The sequence below is a fragment of the Nasonia vitripennis genome, chromosome 3 (genome assembly GCF_009193385.2).
Source record: "Nasonia vitripennis strain AsymCx chromosome 3, Nvit_psr_1.1, whole genome shotgun sequence".
Classification (NCBI taxonomy): domain Eukaryota; kingdom Metazoa; phylum Arthropoda; class Insecta; order Hymenoptera; family Pteromalidae; genus Nasonia; species Nasonia vitripennis.
The window spans coordinates 6,828,428-6,845,717 of record NC_045759.1 but is presented as its reverse complement, the minus strand read 5'-3'; the positions used below and the strand labels follow the sequence as shown (position 1 = coordinate 6,845,717).

At 36.9% G+C, this 17,290-nt stretch overlaps 2 protein-coding genes across 9 annotated transcripts; one reads left to right on the top strand and one right to left on the bottom strand.

Annotated features, from left to right (window-relative positions):
• The first annotated feature begins 607 nt into the window (after window positions 1-607).
• Window positions 608-2,678, top strand: LOC100680288. Of its 5 annotated transcripts, none has more exons than XM_008215442.4 (9): window positions 608-799; window positions 906-996; window positions 1,072-1,228; window positions 1,310-1,512; window positions 1,589-1,777; window positions 1,849-2,016; window positions 2,082-2,245; window positions 2,326-2,458; window positions 2,525-2,628. In XM_008215442.4, the coding sequence occupies exons 1-9, from the start codon at window positions 783-785 to the stop codon at window positions 2,573-2,575; spliced, it is 1,173 nt and encodes a 390-aa protein (XP_008213664.1). In that variant the 5' UTR covers window positions 608-782; the 3' UTR covers window positions 2,576-2,628. The 5 variants fall into 5 exon arrangements, 3 of the variants coding, with proteins under 3 accessions (XP_008213664.1, XP_003424248.1, XP_008213665.1); XR_512859.3 differs by having other exon boundaries at window positions 609-840; window positions 1,849-1,984; window positions 2,525-2,678; XM_003424200.5 differs by having other exon boundaries at window positions 609-840.
• A 2,988-nt stretch (window positions 2,679-5,666) lies between these two features.
• Window positions 5,667-16,161, bottom strand: LOC100123237 (calpain-D). 4 transcript variants are annotated; one of them, XM_031926119.2, is made up of 15 exons: window positions 15,167-15,337; window positions 14,124-14,521; window positions 13,640-14,037; window positions 12,966-13,119; window positions 12,541-12,885; window positions 12,029-12,462; window positions 11,551-11,957; window positions 11,286-11,474; window positions 10,583-11,212; window positions 10,211-10,512; window positions 10,092-10,128; window positions 9,692-10,017; window positions 9,269-9,611; window positions 9,006-9,184; window positions 5,667-8,911 (listed from the first exon to the last, which is right to left on the bottom strand). In XM_031926119.2, exons 2-15 carry the CDS (start codon window positions 14,489-14,491, stop codon window positions 8,731-8,733), a joined length of 4,293 nt encoding a protein of 1,430 aa, XP_031781979.1. In that variant the 5' UTR covers window positions 14,492-14,521; window positions 15,167-15,337; the 3' UTR covers window positions 5,667-8,730. The 4 variants fall into 4 exon arrangements, with proteins under 4 accessions (XP_031781979.1, XP_031781981.1, XP_031781980.1 ...); XM_031926121.2 differs by lacking the exon at window positions 15,167-15,337 and adding an exon at window positions 15,827-16,161 and having other exon boundaries at window positions 8,061-8,911; window positions 12,029-12,459; XM_031926120.2 differs by lacking the exon at window positions 15,167-15,337 and adding an exon at window positions 15,827-16,160 and having other exon boundaries at window positions 8,061-8,911.
• Window positions 16,162-17,290: the final 1,129 nt, after the last annotated feature.

Sequence of the window (17,290 nt, the reverse complement as noted above, 5' to 3'; positions counted from 1 at the left end):
CAAACTCACGTGTAAAAATGATCTGAAATGACATTTTACTTGGAATTTCTCCTTGCTTCCCCAGCTATTTATATATAAATAAAACATATATTTTTTGTTTCGTTGTTTTTGTTTCTACGAGGAACATATAAATATATACAATTTAATTGTAAAGTTTTTAGACGAGAGGCACGAATGAGGTTTTCGATTTTTCTATGTCATGCAAAATATACTATATTAAGAAGTGAAGATGATGATAAAAATATATAAATGCATGAATGAGATACACTATGAAAAGTGGCATGAACTTCTTTATATATAGATTACGTTATGATTTAACTGTAAGTTGTTTCCTTGTTGTTTTATACATATAGTACGAGAAATAATGCATCCGTGATTGATGCAAATATGCTATGTGTATATATTTATACATATATATAACTACCTGCAGTACGAATCTTATATAAAATAAAGTTTACGTATCGTCATTTCAAAAATGATGTTTAATTTATTTTTCATGCATTATTCCAACTATATCCTATTAATAGATTTATTATAAAATAATAATTTATACTACAAATAAATTATATATCATAAAATATTGAAGAATGATGAATCTACCTATTTGTTATTTCATTGTAAACTTCAGAGCAGTAATAACAAAAAATGAGTTTTTTTTTTAAATTGCATTTACGATCTAACCTGCAGAAATGTTTAACAGAGCATGACGCGAAAATTGCAAATCAATGAAACATTTTGAATCAAAGAGATGCAGATGAACAATTTAAAAATAATTAACGAAGATGGGGATGTTCCTGCTGTAAGTCCATTGCCTTCTAATAAAGCAACAGCGAAACCAATGTAAGTTTGAGATGTTAAAAAAATAATAAACATTCTTTAATTTTAACAATCTACTGTGTACAAAGCATCTCTCCTGAAGATGTAATTGAAACAGTGTGTGAACATCAAGATTACACTGAGCATATGACCCAAAGATCGCGTAGAAATATAGGACAAGTATATGACAGTGCCTACATTTCATTAAGAATTAAGATAAAGGTGTACAATTACATGCTTTAAATTTCATTGAAGCTAGCCACCTCAACTCCGTTAGCCCGGAGATCAATTTTCCGCCCGAAATCTCCGACGGATCGACCATTCAAATGTCCCAAACTAAATAGATGCAAGTTGTATCAGTGGCGTGCAATAGATTCCATTCGAAAGACAAAATCTTCTGAAGTACCCGCAAGTATGATCATATATTTTTGAAATTTCAAACATCTCATTGTTAAATTTGATTTCAATCGAGCATATTCTTTCTTACGATTAGAGCATCACCTTGTAGATAACAACTGGCAGTCAAGAACAGAAACTGCCTCGACACCACATCTCGTTGACAACGATGAAAAAAGTGGGAGTATAAACGAGGAAAAACTGAAGCATGAACGACAGCAGAGAACCCGTTTAAATCGTTCTGCCATATGTTTTGATAATATAAGATGGATCTGCGCATTCTTAAACAGTGTCATTTTGGTGGGCGTCATTTATGTATATATATAGAAACAGCTTTTGATGATGATAATGACTTGTGTAATGAATTTTCTTACAGATTTTAAGTGTCCTGTACTTTGGAAGTGCACTGGCTTTCACTTTCTCAGAGAATATTTTATTACTAGTTATGAAAAACAAAGTGTACATCTCTTTGGTAGCTTCATTCTACATAGTTTCATTTCTTTTGTGGATGATAGCGATCAGCGGTTTTTATGTTTTATGGAAAATATCTCGAAAAATCAAAATGGTATAAATATCATCACTATATATACAAAAGCTACATTTTTCGTAATCTACAACTTCGTATTTTGTCGACAGCATGCTTGTTTAACATTGGCATTTGGTATACTGATTCTATCAACGATATTTTTTCAAAATTCAACTCAGCAAAGCATCGAGTCTGACGTTGAAACGCAGATGCGCTCTTCATTGAAATCTGATAATGAAGATTTTGGTAAAGACGGTTGGGATTATTTTCACAATACGGTATATGTTCTATATACTATAAAGAATTTTCGTGGATTTTGATGTTAATCAATGCATGTCTATAGTTCAAATGTTGTGGCGTTACTGGCTTTTTGGACTGGTGCCATCGAGAGAATTCCAAAATCAACGAGACACAAACAGAAAGCTTCTTAGGAACTTATTTTTGTTCTATACCAAGTTCTTGCTGTGCGCGTTATATCAATGAGTACAAGAATTCTCATGAAAACAAGTGAGCAAATTCAAACTGAGATAGCATCTCTGTTTGCACAAGATTTCTTACACGCACATGTAATGAATAACAATGTATAGGTTGGAATCTTGCACTGAGCTATTGGAAATGGGAAGAATCCGCAACACAGGTTGCGTCGACGCCGTAAAAAAAGAAATTTATCACTTAGGAAAAATGTATAAAATAATAACAGGTGGAGCCAGTGGAACATTGGTATGGTAAAAGATTGTTAACACAAGCTATCAGTAATTTTCACTCTATGATCATGACGTTTTTCAGGTACTTTTATCGATCATGTCAGTAGCACTCTTTTCTCGCTTAATAAGGTGACAGTCGTCAGCTGAATTAACTTTTAAATAAAACCTGCGAATGCAAAATGTGAATTGTTGTATTTCGATTTATTATTAAATGTGCCTACATGATACAAATCAAAGGACAACACAATTTTGGTATTCTTTTCTATATATAATAGTAAATATTATATATACTTATATAATACGTTATCTCTGGTTCAACTATATTCGCAATTAGAGATTCTTTTATATCGTCGACTTTACACTCCTTTCTCTCTCGCTCTCTTGTTCACGCTATCGCTCGCACTCTTTCTCGCTCTAAATCTTTCTCTCCGTGGCATGGGAAATATTTTATCTCTTTTACTTCGTTCTCGCTTTTTTCTATACCCATTCTTTTTGTATATCGTTTTGAACAAAGTTATCTTTTTTTATTATTTTATTTTGTCTGATCAATTCGCAAACTATCACAAAATTGATTGCTGGTTCTCAAAGTTTTCATTATTTTAATTTATTTTCTTTCATTTATTTTTTCTCTTTAGCCATTTTTGTTTGTACGAGGTGCTTCTAAAATCGTTACTATATTTTTCCTTTAGCGAATAATGAACTTTTTCGAACGAATTTACTTGTATGCATAGTCTCCTCGAGCGACTGTCTCTCGTTTGTTCGAAAAAGTCTTATACCCTAAGCTTCCGTTTATACAATTTTTTCTCTCTAGTTCCTCACTTTAACATTCTTTTTACTGTTCCCTCTTCGAAATTAAGTAGCGCGACACTTGTACGCCTTCCATTGATTTGCACTCCAAAAATCACATGTAGCTTTGTCTCTCATCTTTGCTCCTGCTTTACTCAACACGTGACGATATTCATACTCGCGTAAGCAAATGAAAGACGATTTATTTTTGATTGACATTTCTTTGCGCGATAATTTCTGATGCGTATACCGAACGAGGGTCAGGACATGAGTTTTGAAAGAGATTCATATATTTTCAATGGTTTAATAAATTGTTATTCGTATACCATCTAATGCTTATATCGTCACATGTTCAAAAGTCAATCATATCTATTCTCGAAGCCCTCAAAAATGTCACTTTGCTTTACATTATACCATTATCGTTATTAATATTATTTATTATAATTATTATTACATTTTATAATCACAATTTTCGCGAATTTAGAAGACACCTGGCACGCGATATATTTGTTTTTAAATGTTTTGTTAATTCTTCGCTATGATAACTCTGCTTTTACTTTTTAAAATTTCGTCATTTAAATATATATTTATATAAATCGCACAATGATTGTGAAATGACACGACGTTAGTGTTACGTTTTCTATGATACATATACAATGAGACACCTTATTGTTCACATAGTAAGAATTATATGCCTACGTACAACTCGGCGACGTGCAAATGCTCAGCTGGAATATTTGTCGATCGTTCAACTATGGCTCGTTCATAATATAGTAATACTTTATGTAATTTTGTTGCATGGTTTGCTTACATATATATATTTCCTATTATATGAATTACATTTTAGGTTCCAATATGAATTTTTCTTATTGTCATGATGAAATCGAATAGTGCATTAATTATCATTAAAGGATTGGCCAGTCGAGTTATATTTTTATCATTTATTTTATAAAACGTTCGCAAATTGAATGGACTGGTATATTTAATCATAACACAATGATAAAAATCAAAACGAACCTAATTGAACTCGATGACATCATATTCCTCGTTCTTTATATTATCATATACTTGTGTTACCTTTCATTCTTCAAAGTTTTACAAAACTTTTCATCATTTACCAGTATTTGTGTAATTTTATATATCATTACTCATCTCTCAAACGCTACGACAGTGACGACGAAGCATATAATCATTTGCGAAAACTATACAAGTGTTTTTGCTATTATTATTGTATTACAATAGATTCACATTTGAAATTATTAATACGATAAATAGCGTGCAGTTTCACTGTGCATACGCAAAAAAACAAAAGTTTTCAATTTAGAACTCATTGCGCTTATATTTATAGGAGCGCAAATAAAGTGTAGTACAATCGTTTGTTGCGAATCATTACCCCAAAATCATCGTTAGCCTTGCAATAAACGCTTAGCAAAGTATTGAAGTTTCACTTGCAGTTGGACTCTAGTAATATTCAGAAATTAAAAGCTCTAATGATATCAGAGCAGTACATTTTAATGTATGTATTTGTCTTTATTATATATTTATCAGTATTGTTATAAATGAGAGTCAATTTTAAAATAGTTTTAATGTTAAATGTAATGTTTAGTTTATAATATAGAATCAAACGTCCATACACCAATCCAATTATAAGTTATACAATAGAATTCTTTTACTGAATATAGAACTGAATATTAGTCTAAAGGAGGTATATGTTAAAATTAAAATAATAATTATATTTATTTTACGAATTTCATAAGTCCTTTATATGTCTATTTCATATAAATCAACTCAGGAATTACTATAAAGTATTTGTTAAGCGATAGTTTATGTTTGAAGATCAAAAATAAGAGCTTGCAAAAACTTTTTTTAATGCAAAACTGATTTTGTATTTGTTAAAAATTTGTTTTATCATGAGGATTATGTATAACAATCAAATTTGGAATATTAAATTTATTAATATTAATATTTGATCAAATTGAGAAGTTATTTGTTGTATTAGCAAACAAGAAGTTTAAATCTGCGCAACAATTAAAACGCAGCACACATTCCGTCAAAGTTTAGTAGTATGGCACAAACGGTCAGCTTTACAATTTCAAATTCACAACACCAGCTTTTTTTGTAAAGTTCACCTAATTTTTTTTTAAATCTTTTACTTTTATATCTTGTGTCTCGTTTTACAACTTGATACGTATCTACTCAAACAAATGAACAAACTGGAATTTTACTACAACAACTTTTCTGTTTTTTTTCTTTACTACTTTTCACTAAGATATTTATTTTATTTCATCAAATATTACATTTGGAAATTTCACCTTATCATTTGCATTAACACGCTTCACATTATTCAAACTAGATATATTTTTCTTTGTTAGTTTTCATTTATTTATTATTTTTTTAATAATGTTTGTTAAAAAACGAAGGCCACTGAATCCAGAATCTATTGCAAGCTATCATTTTCATTTTATTTTTCTGTTCATTTGGTTATAAGCGGTAAAAATGTACGTCTCTTTTGTGTTTCTTTCTTAGCCATGCCTCTCTTTCCTGAATTCGAAGATTTATTATTAACTACGGAAACACTAAAGCAAACATTAGGCCAATTGCAGGCAAAATCGCAGTTATCTATACTATAGTCGACGCTAAGACAAAGAGATTCCTTTTCTTTTAATTCAGAGTTTCGGAAGTGTGAAATGAATTTCAAAAATTCGAGATAATAAGAAGACTTAGTTAATGGATATAATTTAAAATTTTAACTTATATTTATTGATGTATATCGAGATCACACTCAAAATTTTAACTACATTTTGATAATAATAATCTTGATTCAAATTTTTGTGCGTTTTAGATATTGAAAATATTGGATTAAAATTAAAATACTTAATTATAATCTAACGATATATTATGTACATAAAATTAATTGATTTGAATCTTTTTTTCGACGTTTTGAAATTCATTATAATATAATAGCACACACATTATTTTACAGTCGCAAATAATATAATCTTTTCATTATATAAAAAATAAAAATTATTACAATAATAATAAAATTAACGCTGCTTTCGGTGAGATATTTACCATCACAAAAATGGGTATTGTCATGTTACTGCAATCAATATTTAACAATATTGTAAATAAAAAAATTAATTTTGCTAATTGGTTTCTCGATGTATCTCTTTCCTTACAATACTGATTGCCTATAGCCCTTTGCATTGCACGCATATGTTTTCCTTTCGCTAAAATACATTTAATATATAATTAAACGCTAATTAAAATTTCAAATTGAAACATCTTGAAATAAGTCTTATTACAAAAAGACTTTAGTACTCGTTAAAAATTTTTTCCATGGCAGTGAAAAATCATTTTATACTGATTAAATATATCGTATACTGTTCATTTATCTTTTCTATACTTAAAACTTCCTGATATACTTTTCTCATTTCTAATTGACTTTTATTATATCGTGAAAGACTATATTTGATCAACGAAATATTCTATAATCAATTGAGAAATTAAAATATGTTTAAGAATGCACGAAATATTTTTGATATTATTTAATCTAGTAAAAAATAACTTTTACACTCCCCTTTTAAAACAAACAACAAAAATATCATCGATCACACATAACAATCTCAAAAGACTAAAAATCAATAATTGATATAGAAAATTCATTGTTATTCTTCGGTCATACGTATGTACATCATAAAATACCTAGCAAGATTACGTTCGAAGTTTTTGTGCTGCATACATCGATTATTTAGAAGAATACACAGGGCAAAAAACTTCATTCATATTTGAAGCTTTTCTTTGCATCATACACATGGCCAGGCACAAAAAGGTTGATTTCAGGAAGTATATCGGGCTATTTCATTAATATTTTTGTGAAGTGCTTCATGAAATCATTTTCAACATTTGAATGTATTCATGCTACAAGTGGACCAAGTTCAATTTTTCTAAAATGAGATTCGGTTTACGAGTACTATTACAACTGATCCAGGAATTTTTTATGTATGTTGTATGACTAGGTATGCTTTTTAACATCTTTTATATATGTTGTCTTCTCTTGAGATCCAAGTATTCATATTGAATATTTTGTACATAATTTATTTCAAACTGAAAGATCTCTATTAAGGACCTCGATATATTAATGTAAAATGCAACATTGTTCAACTCGATATCGTTTGGCAGTGAACATTTTTAAGACCAATCATTTTATTATTTAAAAATATTAAAGAAAATTTGATTCGGCAATGATAATCTAGTTCCACTTTTAGCATAAGCTTTTTGTCTATACAAGTAATTTTAAAAACGTTAATAAACACAACAGTGTTTAATGAAAATATAAAAAATAAGTTTGCAGTTCAGTCACTTGATTTCGAGGCCGAGTATCTATTTAAAAATCCTATATGTACACTTGTTCGAAATTAATTTTTGTTTCACAACATCGCGTTATGAATTTAAAGAAGTAGAACAAGTACGTACATTTATATATACATATAGTAAATGTTACTTTTCCATTTTTTACGTGGAAATATTTATTATATTTATTGTGATAAAAAAATTTCTTCAAAGATAAAGCCTTTTTCGTTTAACTACTTTAAATAGATATTTAACTGTATTAATTTTGAGTTTCTACTCTCCTATGCAATTCCCCGACGAAAACTTAATGGTGCACTGATCACATTGCCGCTACTGCTCCCTAAAGTGATTTTTATTTTTTTTTATTTATCCTCCCTTCACAATATGCACTTCCACACTTTTTCTCACGCATAACGTCTCATTTATTATAATTCACCCTATTATCATAGAAGATAGACGAACATACACTTCTCCATTTCTCATTTAATCCTGATTTTTATCCTTTTACGACACTTATATATTACGTTGAGAAAATAACTTTTTTATTGTATATATAGCAAGTTCATTGTTGGTTATGTTACTAGTAAGATTCTATTTTGCGCGAAAAACTCTTCGAACCACTTACTTTTAATATCTCCGTGAAAGGTACACCTTTTTATACTCTCACATCCACAAAACAACCTAACACAAATTAGCAGCTATTGTGTTTAATAATGTTCATACTAAAATCTTTAGTGCATTATTTTTTATAAAAGCTCAAAGCAAATATCATTATTTCACTTAAAAAATTTCACGGAAAATCCTCAATTAGATAATTTTTTTCAGTTTCAAAAACTGTTTGTAATACAGATTACAATAAAGTAACCCATTAGAGATTCCAGTTCAACTTACTAAAATCGAATTAGCAAACGCTTTTGAAAATCTGTGAGCAGTAATATGACTTTTCGTGTACCTTATAACCACGTGATTTTTCATACAATTCTCTATACTTTGGTATCTCTGCTCGAGCTTCGATTCGTTTGCGACATGCTCACAGTTTGACCCTAAAAAGGCCTACGGTGCGGGAGCACGTTATCTCGAACTTCAAGACCATTAGAGGCAGAGAAGAACAAGAATGATTAAAACAAGCAGCTCAATTACGTTGGGTCCTCAAGTTATTAGGCGGGGACTATGCAAACCCTCAACTTGCGTGTCGATGGGCGGACAATGCTGTGTGTCTGGTGGCCCCCAATCGTGTAGGTTTCCACTGTTGGCCAATCGATGAGTGAGTCGGTGTGCTATCGAGAAGCCGCCGCTGCCCTCGAGCTGTGTTAACACTATTATGACTTGACTGTAAATAACAAAATTATTACTTTTAAAGTTCGCATACAAATTAAAGTTTAAGTCACTTTAACGTGTAAAAAATACAAATCTGTTTTTTTTACCGATGAAGTGGAGGAACGCTGTCGGCAGTTCTGAGCTGTCCTCTTGTGGATACAACGTTATAGCTTTCGTGGCAGTCACATTTCACGTGGATCCACTTATTAACGTGACGATTTTCTACCATAACAACTAAGCCGGCCCATCCTTTGGTCAAGTAATAAGCAGTCATACCTTCTCTACCCTGTAATTTTTTATCAAAATGATTCATACTCATCAACTTAAAAAGCTTGTACGGCGAAAAAGTTTGAAACACAGATATGTTTACCTCGTGCCGCTGGCCTTTGGCTAAGGTAAGGCTGATAATGGCATCCGCCAACACAAAGGCCGGAGGTGAGATTTGCTCTACAAGCAGCCTCTTAGAGCTGTGTATAGCTAATACGTATTCCGGATAGCTTGAGGTATCCTCCATACCGGTATGCCAGTGATTAAAAGCCAGGCAGACGACGATGTAGAGATCGCGTTCGAGCATCTTGTGACAACCCACGAAGCCGCGCACCTGTCGTTTGCTGTGTTCAACAAGACGACCTACTTCTGGCGCTGCCGGAGAACGCGTGCGAAATACCACGACGCAGAGATCTAATTGTGAACGTTGAGACTTTTCCGAATTCCTGCAAATTTAAACATATTTTTGTGTCTGCATAATTTTCATTATTACAATTTATATTTCTAAATTTTCCATCACAATTACCGTTGACCCTCTTGAAAGAGCGTGAACTCCGTTTCTGTTGGTTCAAGCACCGTAAGTAGAACGCAGGACAAGTGCCTTAAAGACGAGAGTGGTGGCAGTGTACCCCTGAGTCTGACTTCGCTCCAACCCACGCGAGTTTTGCAGATGTCGATACAATCGAAATATCTGAGCACATCGTCGAACGATATCCAGAAGACACCATCCGAAGCGCCGTGCGGCATCAGCATTTCGCGCAGTTGTAATGTCCAGATTGGGCTGTCGTCCGACCAATCTCCTTTCCAACTGTAGTGGCCCCATGGATTGCGCAGTCGTAACAGCCTGATTCCCTATAAAAAACATGAAGATTGTAGTACTACTATAAGTTACTTGCTATGACATAAAATAATGTTTGTTGGCTTACTTGAACGTCACGCACGTCCAATACTGAATAGGCATGTCTGCAACAAAGGTAATTTTCATGAGATTTTTTGTTCAAAGAGTTGCATGTGTTTATAACATAGCATAAAAAGAGAAACAAACCTTGGTCTCAGGCCCTTGCGCTGATACTCATCCTCATCAACCTTCATGTTGCCGCCGCCGCAACTAGCTCCCATTAAGAACATGGCCTGCCTCGACGAGAGTAGCTGGGCCCAGATTAGATCTTTATCGAGCTCATCCTCGCTAGGCAGTGCTGACGGCTGCAAAGGCACACTTTCGCAGGGAGCGCCCGTCAGGGTAGCCAGACCCTCAATTGCTCGTCCTGACACTAGCGCTTCGTAGCAGCCATGGATCTTGGCCACGGCTTTTTCAATCAATGGCACCCAGAGTTGTTTTCTCTTAGCCTATGTAATAATAATTGGATGATTATTAACCAATTGAATTATAAGATCTGCACATTTTTATAAATCATACCTGAGAATAAACGAGATGTCCTCTTTTATCGCAAGGTAGCAAATCGTCGACGAGCACCGTGGTCCACTTTCCATCTTTGCATAGTCTGACTTGATAAGCACCTTCAGGACAGGTCTCTCTCATCACAAGTACACGCCTGACAAGCTCGTCACTCTCGGCCAGTACCGCCAAAGCTGAAAGCAGCCAACAGTTACCTAGTACGCCTTGCGATATGTCGCTGGGTAGGGGAGTGCGAAAAACAGCCCAGGGGAGTTTTGAATCCACGCTTGAGTCGACGTTAATCTGGTGAGGCCGCTTCCACTGCACGACGTGGTTGTCTTTCGTCTCCGCAGGATTGTAATAGAGAGATTTTGGCGCGGGCGGGAACGAATCATCCACGAAAGGCTCGTTTGTTTCTTTACAATATCGAACTATTCTCTCCCACTTTTCGAGGGCCTCTCTCTCCTCAATTTGCCGAAGATTCTCCATGACGACGCTCTCCTGACGTTGTATTCTGAGTGTGTTCATGCTGGGCTCATGATGAAGCTTTGGTCTATCACCGGCCATCTGTGACAGACTTTTGGAACTTTGGCACATCTCGCAGTTGCCGCTCGTACTTTTGTTCTCATACGTACACAATTTACACTGCCACTGTAAAGCAGAAAATACAAATTCAATTAAATCATCGGAAGGAACAGGAAGCATTTTTATACAGTCAACTTACCTGTGTATTAGCCGATTCTTTGCCTTTAGAATGTTTTTTATCGCCAGAACTTCCAGCCCCCGCTCCTCCCCCAGCAGGTCCATTCTTACGTACAGAATTTCTGTGCCGAGGTGTTACGATCTTCTGCATAGGACTAGCTACCGCAGCCACAGCATTGGCCAACCTTGGACTTGGACTTCTTTGAGCAGCCTTGAGAAAATTACAAAATCGTTATCAACTTTGTCACAATGAATTGCCAAAAGAAGAAATCGCTACAAATAATAACCTGTTGGTGGTGATGTGTCGACGTAAAACGGCTATCTCTGGGCAATTCCAAGAAATCCGCAAGATTTTTGCAAGCTAAACAAGCTTGTGCTGTGAGAGGATTTCGCAGAGTGCAAGAAGGGCAGACCCATGACTCGCCTTTGCGCAGCGTCGGATCTTCGAGATGACAGCTGACGCTGCGTAATTTTGAGCCTCCGCAGGCTTCACAAGTGTTGCGCGATACTGGATTTAGTAAAGTGCACTTCTTGCAGGTCCAAGAGGAAGTTGTTGTGGGTGCGTCCAGATGGTCCTCGAGGTCTGACTCAGCTGTCGCAAGGGTGGCTTTTGTCGGAATGTAGCGAACACTATCACGAGAGATGGCTATTGGCGACTGGAGAACACTGCGCGTATTAGCTCCATTTTTGCCCGCTATTGAAAAAAACGTAATTTTGTTTTATTTCGTAATATAATAAATGAAAAAAATAGTAAGAAAAACTTACCAGGATTAGCTAGAGTGATCAAGCTAGGTTGAGCGAGCGAGGGCGGTGATCTTGACGAGCTGCATATGTCGCATCCCGATGACCATAGCGGATTGTATGCGTAGGAACATTTCCTGCAGGTCCACATGCGTTTGAGCGGACTAAGCGAGGGGTCGACTGCAGCCACGGCCACAGGACTGGTGGATTCGCTGCGCGCATGTTGATGCTGGTGATGGGTTGACGCGTGAGCCACCTTGGAACCCTGTTTTTTCGGTAGAGGTGGCGGCACATCCGGATCCGTGATGCCGATGTAGGAGTACTTGGGCTTTGAGCCGCTATTGAAACCTGCCGAATGCGGCGGTACCGCCGGTGGTTCATCATCATTTAAACTGCGTCGATTTGCTGATTTACGCTGGGTCACGCTCGATACGGAGTCCACGTCCGAGAAAGATCTTCTAAAAATTTATTTATAAAAATTTGTGTAATGGAAGACATTCTTGTGATCGCAAAGTTATTTCCAGTATTTTACCTACCGATAAGAAAGCGGCCCAGCAGAGGATAGCGCGCGTGGTTCCCAAGCGGGTACGCTGATAACGACGCCGCTACAGGGGGCTGGGCTCCTGGGCGCTTCGCATGCTTCGCACTGCTCCAGGCCTGGCTCGTTATCGAGAGTGCAGTTGTCGCAGCTCCACAGGCTCTCGTCTACCACTTGGCTCATGTCGCCGACGATGAGGCTTGTGGGTCGTGTCACTGGATCAATGCCACCTGTCGCCAGCTTCTGCACCACCGAGCCGTTCGACAATGAGCGACTCACCTTCGATTTGACGCGCTCGTACATGGAGGGGCTGTGACGTTTAGGGGATCGTTGAGACGAGTGGCTGAAATTGTCATTTGGCGAATTAGTTGTAATGGAAGTTAGAATGGTAAAATTGCGGCTTTGAAATTTGATGTTTTATACCTAGGGTTGTCTACACTGCCATCGATGTAACTGGCCGAAGTACCGGAGTGCATGGCATCGACCGCCGGCAGCGTCCAGTCGTCGCGGTTGTTGCTGCCGCCACCTCCACCGCGCGTACGCTCGCTACGACTGATGCTCGTTAATTGGGCCATTTCTGAAAAGGAATAATAGAAGCAATGATTTTCCTATTATCTTTTTTATATCAAAAGAGCTGTGAGGTTACCAAATTCATTGTATTTGTTTCGTGAAAGAATGGAATAATTGTATGTTAAGAATAAAAGAAGATTATTATAAAAGCTTGTGAAACAAAGCTATTTTTTTTAAAGCAAATTGGGATAGTTGTGTGCTACATACTGGTAACATTTAGCTGAGGTAAGCAGTTCATGGCACTTATTTGAATTGTGTCAAGCTGAACTTGTTAATTAGAAGTCTTATTAGGATAATACAACACTTGATAGGGTCAAGGTGAATTTTCAAAGACTTCAAATATCAATAAAGAATCCCACACATGTTATGCAATAGCATCACCTTAAGTAATAGGTGTATTATAGCTTTATGAATTAGATTTTTTAGTTTTGTATGCAATCATTTTTTGTCAAATTTATTGTATCACTGTACAATTTTTATTAATGCAGCAATACAAGAAATCTTCTGAAATCAGTATATTTTCTTACCTTCAGGTTTATTATTATTAACTCCTATTGAGATTTTCACATTGTTAGTGCTGGTGTCCAAGACTCGAGTAACAGATCCTGTGGTAACTTTGGTCACAAGGTCCAGTCGAGCACCTAATTTGGGTCCATTAGCCTTTCTTGTGTTGAGTCTTCTGCACTTTCTCACTCCTACTTGTGTTGCCTCAGTCTGTGATATTGAGGAACTTGCGCCGCACGCTGTACAAATTGGCGCTGCTCTGCAGCTGTTATCCAACAAGCAGCGAATGCATGTCCACCGAATCACCAGCGATGGAAGAGATGGTGCTTTTACAAGGGCTTGCACATTTTTTGATGATCCTGACCAAGAGCTTCGACGTTTTTTTGGGGTGCTGTTAGATTCTGAATCGTTTCTGCTATCACTAGAAAAATAAACAACTATTTAATGTCATATAAACAAGGAATATGTACTCGTACTATAAATTTGGCAGCAATAAACTGATTGTACCTTAGTACGAGAAAGGTTTCATTCTGATTTTGCTGGAGTGGTGGTACAGGAGGTAATTTTATTGGTTCCTTTGGCTCGATAGAGGCCGAGGCACCGACAGTGGGTCGACTAGTGTCCGCTGTGATCCGATGCCTCGGCGGTGGTGTAGGAGGGCTGGAGGATCCCGAGGAAGAGTAGGACCTATTCTCAATCCTCGGGTTATTCGGGCACTGGGTCAGGGAATCGCGAAGGAGGAGATAAGTCGACGCAGCTCTCTCATCGCTTTTGACGCGAGACAGGCCGCACCTTGCACATTGGGGAGTCTCGGTTGGGTTTATCAGAGAGCACTCCGAGCAATGCCACTGAAGCACCGAAGCGATCGAACCCATTCTCCATGTGTAGACATGGCTCTTTGTTCCCTGAAACATACATCAAATTTTCTGTTAATTAGAATTAAAATTTACTGGGTGATCTGAAACATGCAGAATCTTATGCGTAACTACTATTATGAAGATAAATATTTGTAATTGACAATCAAAAACATAAGTATAGTTTTGAAGATGATTTCTGATATTGCAATGTTTACCAACAATGCATATGTGCTTATTCATTATTAGGTATTATGCAAAGGATTTATCGAAAGTTAAAACTTTCATTATCTCGTACTTGGTCTGATGTAATCGTCAATGCTACTGACATTCAATCAACACATACTGAAGTGAAATACTTTATCCAATAGTTTGCATTTAGCTTGTAATAGTTATCAATGTGAAATATGTAAATGGAGCATTACACGAGAAACAACAGCAGACAAAATATATTTTGATGCTACATAAAAAACTCCATAAAAAACAATAACAATAGCACTATCACCCCTACAGAATCACATCATGCAGATTACACGCATCAACATACACACAAATCTCCATTCATACGCCAAAACGTTTTGGAACACAATGACAACAAAGGCCCATACCTAACATCCATCAAAGAAACTGTTTCATCACCGACGTCCGTCGAAAATCACAGACGACACACTATCATGTTTTTGTTTACACATGCACCTGTATTTATTGATCCAGCAGTGGCACACGCAGCTCACGCCACAGCACTGATCTCTGCTTATCAACAAGGCGAAACTTCATTGCCGCGAACCAATGCGTCCGTCAACAAATCCCCCAAAAGGTAGACACCGTCCAACCTCCCGCAGCGCAACGTCCTCATAATCGCAATTCACTCGCTCACTTGCTTTCTGGCTCACCCAATCTCTCTCTCTCTCTCTCTCTCTCTCTCTCTCTCTATATATATATATATATATATATATATATATATATATATATATATATATATATAAATGAAACACGGCGCGAGTATATTAGAGGACTAAACCAAGCAGAAGAATTCATCGACACAACAAGAATATACACAAACCACGAACGCGTGCGTACGATAGAGTCAGTTGTCGGAGAGAGGACATGAGCGAGTGCGTGGGCGGATGGGGGAGGTACAGGGTGAAAAAAATTTTCGTTCACAACAATCGATTTTCAAGATCCCTCTCGCCCCCTTGCTCGGAAACACTGTATACTGTATACATCACTCCGCCTAAATATCCCCACGTATTTATGCACTCACGCACGATTATATGTGTGTATATGTATAGAATGCAAACAAAGCAGAAAACGGGAGCGCTGGCCTTCTCTACATCGCGATGATTACTTAGCTACCTGCAGGGTCTAGCCACACCGAGTCCGTTCGCGGGGGCTGTCTCACTCTTTCTCTATGGCGCTGTGCTATCTTCGACCTGCGATGTCGTCTCGAAACTGCTGCTCTTCTCCTCGCTGGTGCGTTTGTTGTCTGTTAGGAGGAGGAGTTGAGCTGCTGGTGCCGAGCGACGGTCGAGGGCTGCAGTCGCCAAGGGCTGGACGAACTCGTTGCTGCTGCTACTGCTAGACGATCAGCCCGCCATCCTTTGTCATATGTTTTCGGGCAGCCATCTTTCGAGAGCAGCGTGAGTAAGTAGTGGGGGCACAGTGCACACTTGCGTTCTGCTACCTACTGCTACTGCTCTACTGTACTGCTGTCGGTAGCTAGGTTTGTTCGCTCTGCCGATGGATTGTGCATCTTTGTCTGGGGGACATTAAGCTGGTCGTCCACGTATTGATGAAAATTCGTCGGCATTGTGTCAATACAAGCTATGAGAAATCTGGAAAAAAGAAAAATTAAATGAGAATTTTCTCCTTAAGTTGTTTACTATTGGAAAATATATCTTAAAAAATTAATCGTAAAATTAGAAGCAAAGCGCAACTATTGGTGTAATAAACTTTCACATTTGTTGAAATTTAAATATTCATATTTATATTCTGTTTTTACTTCGATTCGATAAAGCAGTTAAATTGAACGCATAAATACATAATATAAGTAAATGAGCTTTACAGTAAAAAAATATCGCTTAAAATTTGAAAACATACAAACTGTAAACACTGTACACGCGAAAATTGTCTAAGTGGAAAAAGTGCGGTAATCAACAGGCGGACAGTTAGCGACGTCCGCAAGTTGAACGGACCTTATGCGCGCCTGTGAGACGCTTTTTCGTGCAGCTTGCGAGCGAGACGAGAGTATGGGCGCGCGGCACCTGACAAGGGAAAAACATCACATCCCTTTGACTCTTTGTCATTATTTCCTTTGCTCACGCTAAAGAGCTGCATACGTTCTACAATAAGTTTACTTAATTTGTGTTTCCTCTTTTGTTTTTATCAAAGTGACAAAGAAAATTTCAATGTTCGAGTCCTTGCCGCACAGGTCATATGCTTTTCGTTCGACGCAGATACGTAGTTTTTTAATAAGCACAAAGTTCGTGTGATTCATTTACATACATCGAATTAAGGTAAAAAACATCGTTTACTCAAACGAGACTGTGGAAGCGACGGGTCAAGCCAAAAGCCTTTTTCTCTACGCTTCACTGAAGCTGCGACCGCTGATGTCTCTTCTTTTGGAGTCTCTCAAGAGGCCTGTTGCCTACCGCGCGCTTCTCGTCGTCGTGCGCTTTAACTTTTAATCCCGCGAGCTGCGGTATACATAGTGGGGAGAGAGTGAGAGAGATGCGCGCGGCGTTGCATTACTCGTAGGGATGTGTTTTATGCTCTCTCTCTCTCTCTCTCTCTCTCTCTCTCTCTCTCTCTCGCTGTTAT